This window comes from Piliocolobus tephrosceles, chromosome 6, assembly GCF_002776525.5.
Source record: "Piliocolobus tephrosceles isolate RC106 chromosome 6, ASM277652v3, whole genome shotgun sequence".
In the NCBI taxonomy this organism is placed as follows: domain Eukaryota; kingdom Metazoa; phylum Chordata; class Mammalia; order Primates; family Cercopithecidae; genus Piliocolobus; species Piliocolobus tephrosceles.
This window is the reverse complement of record NC_045439.1, coordinates 57,647,465-57,665,693: the sequence shown is the minus strand read 5'-3', so window position 1 is coordinate 57,665,693 and position 18,229 is coordinate 57,647,465. Positions and strand designations below refer to the sequence as shown.

Sequence of the window (18,229 nt, the reverse complement as noted above, 5' to 3'; positions counted from 1 at the left end):
CTATGTCAGCAATGAAAGCAGCAGAGGATACTGTTTCCTCAAGGATCATTCTTTTCGACCTTTATTTAACTTACTGCTGACCATCTGCTCCTCCTTGAAGCCTTCTTGTGCTTCTGCCATATAACACCATCCTCGCCTGGCCCCCAAGTTCTATCTATCCTCTTCCCCTCTTCTCTCTTTTTTTTTTTTTGAAATGGAGTTTCGCTCTTGTTGCCCAGGCTGGAGTGCAATGGCGCCATCTTGGCTCACCTCAACCTCCGCCTTCCGGGTTCAAGCGATTCTCCTGCCTCAGCCTCTCAGTAGCTGGGATTACAGGCATGCGCCACCATGCCTGGCTAATTTTGTATTTTTAGTAGAAACACGGTTTCTCCATGTTGGTCAGACTGGTCTCGAGATCCTGACCTCAGGTGATCCACCCGCCTCAGCCTCCCAAAGTGCTGGGATTACAGGCGTGAGCCATCGTGCCTAGCCTCCCTCTTCTCTTTTTATCACTTCTCTTTCTGCCAGGGTCTCATCCTTGCAGTTCCATTTTTTACTCTATGCAGATGCTCCCAAATCTCTCTCATGCTACCAGCTCTCTTTCCTTAGCTCCAGATGTACACTTTACTTCTCCTGGCAATCTTAACTCAAATGCTTAAAACAGAAACTGCCATCACCTTCTACAAACATTCTCTTTTTCCTGTTTAACGTATTATTCTATATTCTATTCTCTCAGACTCCAGGCCTTACTCATCTCTGATTCTTCACCCCCTCCCTTCTCCTTCACATCCAGACAGTCACGATGTGCTTATAGTTTCTGCTGCTTGAATGTGATGCCCTCATTCTACACCCCTTGCCACTTCCTTCATCCAGGCTATCATTTATGCCAAGACTAATAGCACAGACTTCTAGAAGGCTTCTCTCACACTCTTAAGTCATCCCCATATCTGCTGGTGGAGGAAGCACTCAAAAAACCTGGCTGCGATTTTCTCTGGTATTCCAGAGCACCTCGCACAAGGAGAATAGTCCCAACTCCCAAGGGTGGCATCCAAAGTACTCCTACAATTTGGCTCCCACTTGCCTTTCCAAATTGATCCCATGCTACTCCTGATTTTCTCATCATTTCCTGCACAGAGTCTATTTTTTGCTGTACCTTTGTTCACAATCACCACCACCCTTTCCCCATTTCCACAAGATTAAAGCAATCTAGGTCCATGCCAAATGCCATCATTTCCTTGAAGCCTTCCCTGATTCTTTTATTGAATACATTGTTTGTATCTCTTTTATAGCACGTATAAAATTCTACTTTATATTTTTGCACAAATGTCTATAACTTCATAGACTGTAAGCTATTTGAAGGTAGTAAAGTATAGTAGGCAATGGCTGGGCTTTAGAGTCAGGCTGGATTGAAATCCTGTCTTACTATATGTGATCTATAAGCAAGTTACTAAACTTCCTTAAGCCTCAGTTTCCTCATCTGTAAAATGGGGATAATAATAGCATTTACACATATATTAGTATTATGACGATTACATGAGGTAAATAATGTATGTTAAGTGCTAACTGGCATATCATGTATTAAATGGTAACTACTATTTTTACCATCATCATTGTCGTTAAGGGGAAAATAGCTTTTTCTTTTTTTTTTTTTTTTTTTGAGACGGAGTCTCACTCTGTAGCCCAGGCTGGAGTGCAGTGGCGCGATCTCGGCTCACTGCAAGCTCCGCCTCCTGGGTTCAGGCCATTCTCCTGCCTCAGCCTCCCAAGTAGCTGGGACTAGAGGCGCCCGCCACCGCGCCCGGCTAATTTTTTGTATTTTTATAGAGACGGGGTTTCACCGTGGTCTTGATCTCCTGACCTTGTGATCCGCCCGCCTCGGCCTCCCAAAGTGCTGGGATTACAGGCGTGAGCCACCGCGCCCGGCGAAAATAGCTTTTTCATCTCTGTATCTTCTACATGGTCTCAATCACAGAAATCTCAACAACAGTTTATTGAATGACCAACTTTGGACCACAAAATTCCATTCGTTAAACATCCCTGAGATTCCCTAACTGAAACAGTCTCTTTTTCTCTCCGTTTACCTAGTATCCTCCCCTCCGCCCGCTACCAAACTTACCTGGTGCAAAATGGTATATCGCTCACGAAACAGCTCTGCTTTATCTCTTGCTGTTCCAAATAAATTTGGTGCAGGGTGGTTGGTCATTAACAGACTAGAAAAAAAGAATGCCTATTTTTGACTATCATAATACACAAAGGTGAGCCAAAAGTGAAGCAAGAGACTATATACCTTCTGGAAAAAACATTTGAAATTAATTTAAAATCAGTGGATGGCATACTTACGGAAAAAATTTTTTTCTTTCTGAATTGTATACAAAGCGTGGAATATCAAATGCTCCTATGATATTGAAAACGTGCTCTCTGAAAAACATCCCACAAAACACAAACCTGATTTACTAAAACATAAGTACTCTAGGTGAACATGATAACTTGCATTATAAGTCTTTGTAATAACACACTTTTCACATTTTCTCAGGCCAGGCACACAATTTCGTTCTCTTTTTTTTTCTTTTTTTTTTTTTTTTAAGACAGAGTTTCGCTATTGTTGCCCAGGCTAGAGTGCAATGGCGTGATATCGGCTCACTGCAACCTCTGCCTCCTGGGTTCAAGTGATTCTCCTGCCTCAGTCTCCCAAGTAGCTGGGATCACAGGCATGCACCACCATGTCCAGCTAATTTTGTATTTTTAGTAGAGACGGGGTTTCTCCATGTTGGTCAGGCTGGTTTCAAACTCCTGACCTCAGGAGATCCACTCACCTTGGCCTCCCAAAGTGCTGGGATTACAGATGTGAGCCACCATGCCCGGCCCACAATTTCTTGTAGTGTCAAAAATACTATGGATGTTTAGCTTGTGCATTTTCATCTCAAGGGACAAGAAAGCATTGCCAAAACTCACAAGAAAAAAAAATGAATCAAGTTAACTTCCAGTTAAGAATTTCATCTGTTGAAAAAGAACAATTATATAAACAATAGTCACATCTTAAAGAAATCTCTACTTTTATGAGCTACAGTGTTTTTTTTGTTTTTTGTTTTTTTTTTTGAGACGGAGTTTCATTCTTGTTGCCCAGGCTGGAGGGCAATGGCTCGATCTTGGCTCATCACAACCTCCGCCTCCAGGGTTCAAGAGATTCTGCTGCCTCAGCCTCCCAAGTAGGTGGGATTACAGGCATGCACCACCACGCCCGGCTAATTTTGTATTTCTAACACAGGTGGGGTTTCTTCATGTTGGTCAGGCTAGTCACTAACTCCCAACCTCAGGTGATCCGCCTGCCTCAGCCTCCCAAAGTGCTGGATTATAAGCATGAGCCACCATGCCTGGCCATGAGCTACAGTATTATCAAAGGATATGATTAAGTTCCAACAATTTTTTTTGTTTTTGGTTTGTTTTTTGAGACAGTCTCACTCTGATGCCCAGGCTGGGGTGGGATCTTGGCTCACTGCAACCTCTTCCTCCTGGCCTCAAGCAATTCTCCCGCCTCTCAAGTAGCTGGGATTACAGGTATGTGCCACCATACCCAGCTAATTTTTGTATTTTTAGTAGAGAAAGGGTTTTGCCATAGTGGCCAGGCTGGTCTCAAACTCCTAACCTCAAGTGATCCACCTACCTCAGCCTCCCAAAGTGCTGGAATTACAGGCATGAGCCACCATGCCCAACCCCAACAATTTTAAAAATCTAAAATTTTTTTTGTTTGTTGTTTGCTTGTTTGTCTGAGATGGAGTCTACTTCTGTCACCCAGGCTGGAGTGCAGTGGTACAATCTCGGCTCACTGCAACCTCTGCCTCCTGGGTTCAAGTAATTCTCCTGCCTCAGCCTCCCAAGTAGCTGGGATTACAGGCGCCTTCCACCACGCCCAGCTAATTTTTGTATTTTTAGTAGAGACGAGATTTCACTGTGTTGGCCAGGCTGGTCTTAAACTCCAGACCTCATGATCTGCCTGCTTTGGCCTCCCAAAGTGCTGGAATTACAGGAGTGAGCCACCGCATCCTGCCAAATCTAAAATGTTATGCAAAAGTGTCCCAGGAAAAGTTATACAATGGAAAAAAGAACCCCCCCAATTCTGGCCATATCTTTCAGACTTATACAATATATATATAGTGTTAGAGATGGAAAACCAAAAAAATTATTTAATTTCAGACACTTTTAATAATACAACCATGTTTAAAAGAAGTTAAAAATTTCCACAGCACTATTGTATAAATATCCCAACCTAAAAATATTTCCTAAAATTATATGTTTATCTCCCAAATTGAAAATGATCAAAAAAGGTTAATGCTACCCTAGAGGTAACAAGTATAGAGTAGCTGAGAATCAGTGAACTTGAGGAAACCCTAGACTCCAGACACTGCTCCACTATTTTCTGGTGGATCAGTCTGAGTAAGTTATTGAACTTCTCATGCCATCTCTTCATCTATGAGAACAAGAGCCTCTATTGTGGTATAATATAATGATTCTGACAACTGAAGGTACAAAAATCCTTTACCGTTCAGTCCTCACTGGACCTCCGTGTAGGTTGGCTGTAACATATAAACAGCCTGACAGAAATAGCTGAGCCAGGTCAGTGAGGAGTGCGGGCTAGCCGACCCTGGCACTGCGCACTGAGGCCAGGGATAGGCCTGAGCCTCGCACCTCCTCTGAAACTGTGCCCTGCCTTTGAGGCCTGACAGGTGTGGGAGCAGGGGCTGCCCAAAGGTGGGCTAGGGTTGGAGGAAGCAGCCTGGTAGTTGCTATGTGTCCTGAGGCTTTAAGGCACCTGACCCCACCCTTGTTGGAACTGGCATCACCAGGACCTGTTTACTCTAGATGAGAATCATGATCCCTGGGCGCGTAGTGCATTGCCTGGAAGAGCCCACTCACCCTGGACGAGCCCTTTGGCTGCCTCAGACAGTCCTTGAGGAGGATGACTGAGACATCATGGGCCACACACTGTGTGCCTGCTCTTAGGGAAATGTCATCATTGACAATAGCTATTTCTTCATCCAGAACCTGGGGGAGGGTGGGTTCAGCTATGTGGACCTAGTGGAGGTGTTACAGGATGGACACTTCTACGCCCTAAAGTGAATCCTGCGTCACAAGCAGCAGGGCCGGGAGGAGGCCCACCCAAGAAGCGAACATGCATCGCCTCTTCAATCACGCCAGCATCCTTTACCTCACGGCTTACTGTCTGAGGGAGCAGGTTGCTAAGCATGAGGCCTGGCTGCTGCTTCCGTTCTTTAAGAGAGGTATACTGTGGAATGGAGAGAAAGGCCGAAGGACGATGGCAACTTCCTCACGATCAAATCTTTCAGCTGCTGCTGGGTATCTACAGCAGCCATGAGGCCATTCATACCAAGGGTTAGGCCCACAGGGACCTGAAGCCCACCAGTATCTTGCTTGGAGATGAGGGGCAGCCAGTTTTAATAGACTTGGATGCCATGAATCAAGCATGCCTCGAGTGAAGGTCTCCCACCAGGCCCTGACCCTGCAGGACTAGGTGACCCAGCAGTGCACCATCTCCTACTGAGCCCTAGAGCTCTTCCCTGAGCAGTCAGTGTCACTGATGAATAGACTGATGTCTGGTCCCTGGGCTGTGTGATACATGCCACAATGTTTGGGGAAGGCCCTTATGAAATGGTGTTCAGGAAACGTGACAGTGTGGCCCTTGCTGTGCAGAACCAACACAGCATCCCACAAAGCCCCATGCATTCTTCAGGAGTGTGGCAGCTCCCGGCCTCAGTGATCACTGTGGACCTGCTGCAGCACCCTCACAATGCTTGCCTCCTCAATCAGCTGGAGGTACTGCAGCCGCCAGCTCCTGGCCAGCACACTACCCAAATCTGAACGAAGCAGTGGCCATGTTGAGAAGGTAGCCCCTTGTGCCTTGGAAAGAGGCTCCCATCCCTCACTGGAGTCTCTACCCATTCTTTCTTTTTTTTTCTTTTTCTTTTTCGTCTGTCATCCAGGCTGGAGCAAAGTGGCACGATCTTGGCTCACTGCAATCTCCGCCTCCCAGGTTCAAATGATTCTCCTGCCTCAGCTTCCCAAATAGCTGAGACTACAGGCATACACCACCATGCCCAGCTAATTTTTGTATTTTTTAGTAGAGATGCGGTTTCACTGTATGTTAGCCAGGCTGGTCTCGAACTCCTGACCTCAGGTGATCTGCCCACCTCAGCCGTCCAAAGTGCTGGGATTACAAGCATGAGCCACTGCGCCTAGCCTGATTTTCTGCTTTCTTACCCCCAAGAGCAACACCTGGACAAGGAGCTTTACTGAGTGGGGGTAGGACAGGGGTTGGGAAAAGGAAAACTGATGGGATATGGTACATGGCTCTGTGCAGGACTGTTGAGCTCATATTATTATGTTCTGCCTCCAAATCTGGGAGCAGGAGAATGTATAAACAGAAGAATAAAGTGAATGCAGATTGATGTGGGGGAAAATAAGTAAATAAATAACAGGTAACTTTAGGTTAAACAATGAGTAATGTCTATTTTAGGATAATAATCCTTAAACTTTAATATAATCGTTTTGAATTTCTATTGATTGCTTTAGGAACATTCATTATACTCTAGTATTTATTTTATTTTATTTTATTTTTTGAGACAGGGTCTCACTCTGTCACCCAGACTGGACTGTAGTGGCATGATCTCAGCTCACTGCAACCTCCACCTCCCAGGCTCAAGTGATTCTCCTATCTCAGCCTCCCAAGTAGCTGGGATTACAGGTGCATCCCACTACCGCCCGGCTAATTTTTGTATTTTTAGTAGAGATGGGGTTTCACCATGTTGGCCAGGCTGGTCTTGAACTCCTGACCTCAAGTGATCCACCCACCTTGGCCTCCCAAAGTGCTGGGATTATAGGCGTGAGCCACTGTGCCTGGTCACACTAGTATTTTAAATGAGTTTGCAAGCGTTTTTAAAATTTAAAATCCTCAATTTCTGTATTTATTTATTTATTTATTTTTAGCAGTTACAAGTTCTGACCCTGAGAAGATTACAACTTCTGACTAAAATAAAGATAATGACTCCTTTCAATCACCTCCATTACCCCAAATAGGAAAGAAGTGGCAATGTTAAAACTGTCTCTCAGCCCATTTTCCCCAGTGTTTTCCTTCCAGTTAAATGCCATGAATTTGGATAGAAGTATCATATCAAGAGGGATATTCACAGAAATAAAACCCAGAAGAATTACTGCCATATAAATTCTTAAACCTAAAAACGTAAGATAGTAGAGTCACAAAACTGAGGTCCTACTCTCATTTGCCATTCACCATGTGACCAAGTAAAGTTGCTAAACTTCTCTGGGCATGGTACTTTCCTAAGAGCAAAGTAAATTATACTTCTGAATATTCATTTCAATTCAACTCATTTGTAGCATACAGAATAAAAAGTCAGATCCACTGGTTGGGTAGGCAGCAAAAGTTAGTAATGAATGGTACAGCAACATTGTAACTTCAAATCCTAGGAAAAACCAGTAAAGATGAATCATTTAATAATGAGGTTTGCAAAGAAAGCCATTATTTAAAAAGACATACAGAAATAACAACAGTAACCACTGTGGAAATGTTGATCACTAATAATTTTCCAAGATAATAATTAAAACTAAGTGCTCAATAACACCTCCGATGAGGAAAAAAGTTAACTGTACCCACATACATAGTTTCATCAACAGACTGACTGCATTCCTGGACTGCTGCTTCCACCACAGATCGTTCAATCATGTTTGATGACACTGAAAAGAGAATTGCAGAGTCAAATTAAAAAAAAAAAAATTAGTTCTTTCCACAGACAGCTCTTTTCCCAAAAATAATTTGCAAATATTAATACTGGGATTCTCATTATACAGTTCTTGGAGAAAAAAAAGTGTTAGGTCAGAACAATAACAAAAGCCTTATCTCAAATACCTTAATTTTCCACTCCAGACTCCCAGTCTGGAGTGCGGTGGCATAATCTCAGCTCACTGCAAAGTTTTCCACACTCAAAGTTACAATACCTTAATATACAATCAAATGTCTTAACTTTCTAAACCCTGTTTAGTTATAAGAACATTTCTGAGCCAGGGTTGGTGGCTCACACCTACAATCCTAACACTTTGGGAGGCCGAGGCAGGAGGATGGCTTGAGCCCAGGAGTTTGAGACCAGCCCAGTCAATGTGGTGAAACCCCATCTCTACAAAAAATACAAAACTTAGCTGGGTGGGCTGCCACACGCCTATAGTCCCAGATACTCAGGAGGCCAAGGTAGGAGGATCACCTGAGCCCAGGGAGGTGGAGGCTGCAGTGAGCTGTGATCATGCCACTGGCACTCCAGCCTGGGCCACAGAGTGAGATACTATCTCAAAAAAAAAAAAAAAAAAAAAATTCCCTAAGCTCCCACTTTTAATAAGGTTACATTAGTATAACTTTATCATCATAACTACTCAGTTTCAATGAGCATGATAGTAACAATAATAACAATAGCAGCTACCACTTATTAAGCACTGAGTAAATGTGGGGCACCATGCTCAGTACTTTATTTACCAGTATTATTCCCTTAGGTAGATGTCCTGTAAGACTGATGTTAAAATGCCCATATCTTATAGATAGGGAAAATACAACTTTAAGAGGTTGAAAATTTTGCCCAAAAACTAGAAGAGATAGAGAGCAACAAAAACCCAGGTCTGATTCCAGAGTGGGCTCTTTTAATCACTTTGATATGCTGTCAAGCAAAATACCATGTGCCATCTTAAATCAATGTACACAGAAACAAGTATCATTTTCTTCTTTTTTTTTTTGAGACGGAGTCTCACTCTATCACCCAGGCTGGAGTGCACTGGCGCGATCTTGGCTCACTGCAAGCTCCACCTCCCAGGTTCACGCCATTCTCCTGCCTCAGCCTCCCGAGTAGCTGGGACTACAGGCGCCCGCCACCACGCCCGGCTAATTTTTGGTATTTTTAGTAGAGACGGGGTTTCACCATGTTAGCCAGGATGGTCTCGATCTCCTGACCTCGTGATCTGCCTGCCTCGGCCTCCCAAAGTGCTGGGATTACAGGCATGAGACAAGTATCATTTTCTAAATTTTCAAATGTAAAGGAATTTTTAAGCAATGTAAAATGCTGCCTTTAGGAATGAAAATGAGATATAATAACCATTTATCCTATATCATGGAGTATGTTTCTTCCTATATAATTGAAGAGACTAGCATCTATATAACATTAAGGGTAAACTCAGCACTTCTCAGCCTTTTGGCTACCAAGATCAAGTGGAGAGTGAGCCATACCTGCTTCTATCCTTAGGGTGCTATAAATATCAGACTTTTTTTCCGAGGGCAAGAGCATTTCTTCTTTCCATGCCCATGCTTGTGGTATTAAGTATTTAACAAAAAGGTCCCTGAATCCCTATGGCAGTGTGGCAGTGGCAGGAGGAAACATGCTGATACAGTTTTACCGACAGGTTGAATAGAGAGGTCTCTCAGAAAACTCCCCCAGGTATACGGCTGAAATGGACTGCAAATTATAAAACAGTGGAACAGAGGTTTAGTTCATGTATTGGTGGTCCCATTCTAGCTTCTTTGGGCGTGTTTCAACAGATGTGAATTTCCAAAAAAGGACACGAAGAAGGAGTGGAGGGGCCGGGCGTGGTGGCTCATGCCTGTAATCCCAGCACTCTGGGGGGCCAAGGTGGGTGGATTACCTGAGGTCAGGAGTTCAAGACCAGCCTGACCAATATGGTGAAACCCTGTCTCTACTAAAAATATAAAAATTAGACGGGTGTGGTGGCATGCACCTGTAGTCCCAGCTACTTAGGGGGCTGGGCCAGGAAAATCGCTTGAACCCAGGAGGCAGAGGTTGTAGTAAACTGAGATCGCGCCACTGTACTCCAGCGTAGGCGACAGAGTGAAACTCTGTCCCCCTCTTACCAAAAAAAAAAAAAGGAAGGAGAAGAGGGAAGCACTGTGTAGAAAGGAAATGCCTTGAAGGAATTCCCAAACCTCTACATTCCTGGGTCACCTTACGTTTCATAACTTTGGTATACTCAAGAAAAAAATGACCATCTTTTATAGAATGTACTTTTCTTGAAATCCACTTATTCTTTTTTTTTTTTTTTTTTTTTTGAGATGTAATCTCACTCTGTCACCCAGTCTGGAGTGCGGTGGCATAATCTCAGCTCACTGCAACCTTTGCCTCCCAGGTTCCAGCGATTCTCCTGCCTCAGCCTCCCAAGGAGCTGGGATTATAGGCGCCTGCCACCATGTCTGGCTAATTTTTGTATTTTCAGTAGAGACAGGGTTTGCCATGTTGGCCAGGCTGATCTTGAACTCCTGACCTCAGGCATTCCCACCAGCCTCGGCCTCCCAAAGTGCTGGGATTACAGGTGTGAGTCACCATGTCTGGCCCCACTTATTCTTATCACAAGTGTTATATAATTTTGTATAAATGTCTGTTTTCGCCGGGTGCGGTGGCTCACGCCTGTAATCCCAGCACTTTGGGAGGCCAAGGCGGGAGATCACCTGAAGTCAGCAGTTCGAGACCAGCCTGGTCAACATGGTGAAACCTCGTCTCTACTAAAAATATAAAAATTAACCAAGCGTATTGGTGCACACCTGTAATGCCAGCTACTTGGGAGGCTGAGGCAGGAGAATCGTTCGAACCCAGGAGACAGAGGTTGCAGTGAGCCGAAATCGCACCACTGCACTCCAGCCTGGGTGACAGTGCAAGACTCCTCGGGAAAAAAAAAAAAAAAATGTCTATTTTCTATAGTTTGCTTTCAGTAAAATGCTTTCCAACTCTGTTTAGTATATTCATTATCAGTGCATTAGTAGAATTGCTTTTTATTGAAAAGTTACTATCTCTGCCCTTTAACTTAGACTTATAAAATTAAGTTAAAACGACTAGCCATTCTATTAAAAAAAAAAAAAAATCCTGAAGAAATTAAGAAGAGATGGCAGCTCTGCTTACTTTACTCTTTTTTCCTCCCAAACATTTAGGAGTACCTCACTTAAATACGACATGGTAATAGCCACTAGGAGAGAAAAAGTGACTGTAAAGGACCAGATCAAAATCAGAAGCCAAGTGCAGGAAACATGGTGGTGACACCTCCACTGGGGGAGAGGAACTATAAAAGGGCCCTTGGGGAACATCTTGAGGTTCCAACTAAATTAAAGGTTTGGATGTCTTCAACAGTTAAAATAAAAAAGAAGGCCGGGCATGGTGGCTTCCACCTGTAATCCTAGCACTTTGGGAGGCTGAGGCGGGTGGACTGCGTGAGCCCAGGAGTTTGAGACCAGGCTGAAAAACACAGTGAAATCCCGTCTCTACTAAAATATAAAAAATTAGCCCAACATGGAGGTGTGTGCCTGTAATCCCACCTAATCAGGAGGCTGAGACAGGAGAATTGCTTGAACCCAGGAGGTGGGGGTTGCAGTGAGCCGAGATAGCGCCATTGCACTCCAGCCTGGGCAACAGAGCGAGATTCCGTCCCAAAAAAGAAAGAAAAAAAAATTAAAATAAACTAAAGGTATTACCCCTTGGGAAGAAATGCTACCATGCATACATCTTATAACACTGGGACATCTTAATACTGAAGCCTCAACTTCACTTTAAACCTATACATCTAACTGAAGATGCAGAACTATATTAACAATTTAGGAGTTATCAGAAAATATTACTTACAGGGTTGCTTTTCAACTGCATCAATTATCTTTTCCAGTTTATCGTCAAGCTCTAATTCACTGATAGACTGCAGAGCTTCTGTGAGGTACTTAATAGCTTCACTAAGAAAAGGAAAGAAAAAATGAGGCGGGTCATTAGTAATTAAAGGCTAAAAGTTTTCCGCCAAAAAGTGGCAAACACTCATCAATCTGGCACTAAAAGGAAGAACACTAACTTCTCTCTTCAAATAGCACTCATCTTTCCTGTGCTTTCTGAACAAAATCATCCTCCTATATCTTGCTAACATAAAGCCTCAAATCACATCGTTCCTCTAAGAAGCCTTCCTAGACCAGCTCTACCTGCTGCAATCTTCCCTTTCTTCTGAAATTGTTAAAAATCATATTTATATATACCTTAGATCTGATATATCACATTAGCCTTGTACTACTTACTACCCTACATTTAAGGCAAGAGTCCATCTGTTTCAATGTCAAGCACCATATCCTGAACATAACAGACACTCATATATTTAATTTGATAATGCACTTGTTCAAAGTAAATTCCAATAATCACTGTTTTCAATTATAAAACAAGAAAAAAAAAAAAGGCTTGGCTGTGCGCGGTGGCTCAGGCCTGTAATCCCCGCACTTTGGGAGGCCAAGGCGGGCAGATCACGAGGTCAGGAGATGGAGACCATCCTGGCTAACACACGATGAAACCCCGTCTCTACTAAAAATACAAAAAAATTAGCCAGGCATGGTGGCGGGCACCTGTAGTCCCAGATACTCGGGAGGCTGAGGCAGGAGAATGGCGTGAACCCGGGAGGTGGAGCTTGCAGTGAGCCGAGATCGTGCCACTGCACTCTAGCCTGGGCGACAGAGCGAGACTCCATCTCAAAAAAAGAAAAAGACTTAAAAAAACTATGACATCTGAAATATAATCACAGAAGCAACACTCATTAAAATCACATGAATTTGTGTTATATGAAAGGAGAGGTTGGCACTCCCCTTGGCAAAGATGGAAGAGGCCCTCGGGCCTGACAATACACATATTGTTAAGGCACTGCCACCTGCTTCATGGATGAGTCTGACCATCATTTAAAAAAAGAAAAAATCACAGCTGGGTGTGCAGTGGCTCACGCCTGTAATCCCAGCACTTTGGGAGGCCGAGGTGGGCAGATAACAAGGTTAGGATATCGAGACCATCCTGGCTAACACGGTGAAACCCCATCTCTACTAAAAATACAAAAACAAAATTAGCTGGGCGTGGTGGCACGCGCCTATAGTCCCAGCTACTCGGAGGCTGAGGCGGGAGAATTGCGTGAACCGGAGAGGCGGAGCTTGCAGTGAGTGGAGATCGCGCCACTGCACTCCAGCCTGGGCGACAGAGAGAGACTCCGTCTCAAAAAATAAATAAATAAAATAAAATAAAATAAAATCATATTAATTCCTGACTTAAATCCCAATAATGATCAGAATGAACATTATTAACTAGTTACATGCCCTTACATGCCATTTCTGTATTTGCAGCACACAACTTTACACCTCACATCAATATTATTGCTGATTACAGTATTAAACAATTAGCTAATTACATGCCATTCTGTATTTGTAGCACACAACTTAACATTTCACATATTATTGTTATAGTCATCACACTAATTGTTCTGTATGTTGGGTTGCTTATTAGTTGTTTTGTGTGTAGGTGTTGCATCTCTCCAATTTATCATAGATAACTGAGAACTGAGTTATTATAGATAACTTTAAAACTGTAACTTAGAACTCTGTGCCATCCTTCCACAGGGTTCTAAATACACTTGAAAGTGGTCCATAAATATTTGACCACTGAGTCCCTAAAATCATATACATTTTGGGTGCGTCTTGGGGCAGTTCTTAGCATAGACCAAAGCCTGCAAAGCCATACAGGATCTTGCCCCTGCCAAATCCCATTAAGCTCATACCATGTCCCTGGCCTTCCTGGCACTCTCCTGCTTCGGGGTCTTTACGTGGCCATTTTCTCCCACTTTTCTCTCCACCTAGTCAGGTCCTGTTCTTTTTTTTTTTTTTTTCTTTCTTTTTTGAGACGGAGTCTTGCTCTCTCACTCAGGCTGAAGTGCAGTGGCGCAGTCTCGGCTCACTGCAACCTCCACCTCCCGGGTTCAAGCTATTCTCCTGCCTCAGCCTCCTGAGTAGCTGGGATTACAGGTGCGCAACACCAGGCCCGGCTAATTTTTGTATTTTTAGTAGAGATGGGGTTTCGCTTTGTTGTCCAGGTTGGTCTCGAATTCCTGACCTTGTGATCCGCCCACCTCAGCCTCCCAAAGTGCTGGGATTACAGGCATGAACCACCACACCTGGCCAAGTCCTGCTCATTCTTTAACAGTCAGCCCAAACCACTTCTGAAGTGAAGTTTTTCCCTGACTCTACAGCAGTTTATACACATTATTATACACTCTCATAGCACTTCTTTCCTGAAATCCCTTTCACAATTGAGATTAAATAGCTGTGAAATAGTCATTTAATATCCATGGTAGACAGACTTCTAAGATGGCCCCCAATAATCCAATACTCCTAGTAGTTACACCTATGTAATCCCCTGCCCTTAAGTGTGGGCTGGACCTAGTAACTTGTTTCCAAAAATAGAATATAGCACAAGGGATAGAAAAACTTACTGTATTGTAATTTTGAAAGTAAAATTTAAAAGTGAAAAGAAAACATTTAAAAATAACAAGATGTCACTTCCTTGATTAGGTTACTTCAGAGTTACTAGCGGACTCTCTCTCTTGATGAAGCCATGTTGAGGGCTTGAAGCGAATGCTGCCTGGTTAACATTTGAGATGATCCATCTTGACTGCAACCTTGTGAAAAGACCCTGAAGTTGAGGACCCAACGAAGCCACACCTGAATTCCTAACCCACAGAAAATGTGAGATAATAAATGTGTACTGTTTTAGCCTCTAAGTTGTGGAGTAATTTGTCATGCAGCAATAGAATACACTATCTGCCCCCTACAAAGCTCTTGCTCTCTCTTGCACCCCCTTGCCCTAGCACAGTGCTTTGCAGCTAACAGATTTAAGTATACTTATGACTGAAATAATTAATGAACAAAAGCTTAATATTAGGTCAAATTCTAAGTGAAAAGAAAGTTAATTCATCAGTTGCTCATGCTTTCAAAATGTCAAGGACCAATTGAACGAAACTCATCATTTTCCCCCAAGGTATATCCATTACTAACCCAAAGTACAGTTAAAAGTCCCATAAAACTCACAAAAAACAACCAAAAATCTACACACACGAGAGCAATAAAAACTGATACAGTGAGGTATATCCAGTTCAGCAGGTATTTAAATATGTATAAAATATTGTGTTCTAGGCCAGGCGCAGGTGGTTCACGCCTGTAATTCCAGCATTCTGGGAGGCCAGGGCGGGAGGATTACTTGAGCCCAGGAGTTCAAGACCAGGCTAGCAACATAGCCAGACCCCATCTCTACAAAAAATACCACAACAAAAAATTAGCCAGGTATGGTGGCCCACGCCTGTAGTCCCAGCTACTTGAGCCCAGGAGGTTGAGGCTGCAGTAAGTCAAGTTCGCATTACTGCCCTCCAGCTTGGGCGACAGTGAGACCATGTCTCAAAACACACACACACACACACACAGAACTCTAAAACACGTAACTGATTTAATGAGAAAAATCTCGGAAAGGTTAATATGTTCTATAGGTCCTCAAAAACACAGATATGCCCAGGAAACCTGACTTCCACATAAATTGGCAACTGTAGACGTGCGAGCGGGCTTTTTTGGGTCTCTCATCTGATGTCTCAGCAACCTTCCCAGGAGCCTGAGAGCTGACCAGGTCACAACGCTGATAACCGGCTGCCATAGACAGGTTGCCGCTTCTCGGGCTCAGTTTGACACGTGAAAAGAGCCTGGGCCCGCCTAGAAGAAACATTAAACTCCTTGCACGGGTCGGTGAAACCAAAGAAGGCACGGCAGCCTCAAGATCTTAGAACTGTTTTTTTTAATGGAGTTTCTTTCTGTCGCCAGGCTGGAGTGCAGTGGCGCGATATCGGCTCACCGCAACCTCCTCCTCCTGGGTTCAAGCGATTCCCCTGCCTCAGCCTCCCGAGTAACTGGGACTACAAGCGCGCGCCACCACGCCCAGCTAATTTTTGTATTTTTAGTAGAGACGGGGCTTCACCATGTTGGCCAGGATGGTCTCGATCTCCTGACCTCGTGATCCGCCCGCCTCGACCTCCCAAAGTGGTGGGATTACAGGCGTGAACCACCACGCCCGGCCGCTTCTTAGAACTCTGTCATTTAAGATCAAGCCCCCTCTCCGCGCGCGGGGAGCCGCCACGGTGCGTCCCGCTGCCGCACGAGGCAGCCGGGCCCCAGCTCTTCCCTCTCGCCCCTCAAGTTGCCCAAGCCCACTCACCCCCGGAGTAGCAAGCCCCGCAACTTAAAGGCAGAGAGCGCCCGGCTCCGCAACCGCTCCGGCGCCATATTCGCGATTTGGCGCCACCGCCGCAGCTCCGCCCCTTCCCGGGCACGCCCCGGCCCAGCTCCGCCCCTGGACCTGTCCCGGGTGGCGCTCGACCCTGTTAAGATCCCTGCTTGGTCCAGGCTGCCTGCGCCGCAGCCACTTGCACCTAGCAGTTCGCAACCCCGGACCGAGTAGGCTGAAAGTGGAGATCACCTCGCGCTCCTTTGCTGCCGGGAAACTGAGGGCCAGAGCGTCTTCCCTGGTGTCCGGCTGCGTTGAGCCAGCCACAGCTCTCTCACCGCTGCCCTAGACATTCCACAACTGCGGCCGAGCTTCCCGGACCCAGGATCCCCCTGCTTTGAAGGTGAGAGCTGTTGGGTTCCCTACTTCGCACAAGCTCTGGAAATACTGTGCCTCGACATTTACTGGAAGCTGTTATAAATCTCCATCGCTCCCACCTACCCCATTTTTATTTAACTTGAGGGCTTCGTATGCGCCATGCACTGTCATAAGCACTTTAAATGTGTGAATTGATGTGTTGCTCATGACAGCCCGATGAGCTGTGTGCTGTCTTTTCCACAACAGCCTCATTTTACAGATGAGAAAACTGAGACACAAAAATGGTAAAGGGCTTGCTCAAGATGAAATGACGAGTTAAGTGGTGGAGTCAGGATCTGAACTCAGGTATTCTGATTCCAAGTGGACTGTCAATCTGCCACACTTCAAAACGTTTGCTCCAAAGAGTCGACTAAACCATGGAGTACTACAAGTAAACACGCGGCTTATAAAACATGAGGATGATTTCGCATTACCAATATAAAGTGACCTCCAACGTGTACGGCTTTTTTTTTTTCTTTTTTAAAAAAGCGCAGTTTAATGAAGGAAGGGAAACAAAAATATATGTATTCGTTTTTGCATTTTAAAAAACCTCTGGGCCCGGGCGCGTTGGCTCACATCTGTAATCCCAGAACTTTGGGAGGCCGACGCTGGCAGATCACTTGAGGCCAAGAGTTCGAGAACAGCCGGGCCAACATGGTGAAAGCCCGTCTCTACCAAAAAAAAAAGAAAAAAGAAAATACAAAAAAATACAAAAATTATCCAGATGTGTTGGTGCGTGCCTGTAATCCCAGCTCCTGAGAGGCTGAGGCAGGAGAATCTCTTGAGCCTCGGGGGCGGAGGGTGCAGTGAGCCGAGATCGTGCCACCACTCCAGCCTGGACAACAAAGCAAGACTCTATCTCAAAAACAAAAAAAGCCGGACGCAGTGGTTCACGCCTGTAATCCCAGCACTTTGGGAGGCCGAGGTGGGCGGATCATCTGAGGTCGGGAGTTCGAGACCAGCCTGACCAACATGGAGAAACCCCATCTCTACAAAAATACAAAAAAATTAGCCAGGCATGGTGGCGCATGCCTGTAATCCCAGCTACTCGGAAGGCTGAGGCAGGAGAATCCTTTGAACCTGGGAGGCGGAGGTTGCCCCTAGCCGCCATTGCACTCCAGCCTAGGCAACAAGAGCCAGACTGTCTCAAAACAACAACAACAAAACAACTCTGGAAGGTTAAACCGGAGACCACAAAAATGATTAACTATAAAGGGGTGAGGGGATAGGGATGAAAGTGAAAACTTTCTTTACAGTGAGACTTTTAATGCATGTGTATGTCTTACGTATTCAAAAAATAGAAAATAAAAAGGTGAGCTTAAAATTGAATGCATACTAAAACTGATACACCTAATTGCATATTAAATTGGTAACATAACATCACAAGTGATTTTTGAACACAGTTCTCTTTATTTAGTGAAATATTTTTCAAAGACAAAAAGTACAAAGAAATTTTTAATTTTTATGTAAGAAAGGAGATAGGAATAGAAAGACATACAGCTAATTCTCATTACTGTAGCTGTGATAGTTAGATTTTATAAGTAGCCACCAACAAATAATTAGTGAATACTAAACCATTGCTACTAGGGGAAGTACAGAATTAAGTTCCTGTGAGCGTCTGGTGACAATGTTTTCATCAACTGACCAATATATGACCTTGTTTTATGTGTGTTGTTATTTAAAGACATCTTTATATTGTGATTCATTAGCACTGAACTCAGGGCCAA

At 44.3% G+C, this 18,229-nt stretch overlaps 1 protein-coding gene, 1 long non-coding RNA gene, 1 other non-coding gene and 1 pseudogene across 5 annotated transcripts in view; 3 read left to right on the top strand and 1 right to left on the bottom strand.

The window, feature by feature from the left end:
* LOC111549520 overlaps positions 1–14,559 on the top strand; it is a 61,499-nt gene extending 46,940 nt beyond the window's left edge. The window contains exon 3 of the long non-coding RNA XR_002733759.2: positions 14,393–14,559. This is a non-coding gene — a long non-coding RNA (uncharacterized LOC111549520). The remainder of the gene's footprint in view (positions 1–14,392) is intronic.
* Positions 1–16,239, bottom strand: part of POLE2 (DNA polymerase epsilon 2, accessory subunit) — a 52,716-nt gene extending 36,477 nt beyond the window's left edge. For 2 of the 3 annotated variants that reach the window (XM_023222681.2, XM_023222680.2), the window contains exons 1-5: positions 16,077–16,169; positions 11,664–11,764; positions 7,668–7,743; positions 2,320–2,397; positions 2,096–2,189 (exon numbers count right to left, since the gene is read on the bottom strand). In XM_023222681.2, the coding sequence (XP_023078449.1) occupies positions 2,096–2,189; positions 2,320–2,397; positions 7,668–7,743; positions 11,664–11,764; positions 16,077–16,144 (417 nt within the window). In that variant the 5' untranslated portion in view covers positions 16,145–16,169. Of the gene's footprint in view, positions 1–2,095; positions 2,190–2,319; positions 2,398–7,667; positions 7,744–11,663; positions 11,765–16,076 lie in introns of all 3 variants that reach the window. The other variant, XM_023222679.2, reaches the window with a different exon arrangement.
* LOC111549518 lies at positions 4,948–5,976 on the top strand (annotated as a pseudogene).
* On the top strand, positions 12,619–12,744 carry LOC111549538. The gene has a single exon (XR_002733767.2). It is a non-coding gene; the product is annotated as a U6atac minor spliceosomal RNA (small nuclear RNA).
* Positions 16,240–18,229: the final 1,990 nt, after the last annotated feature.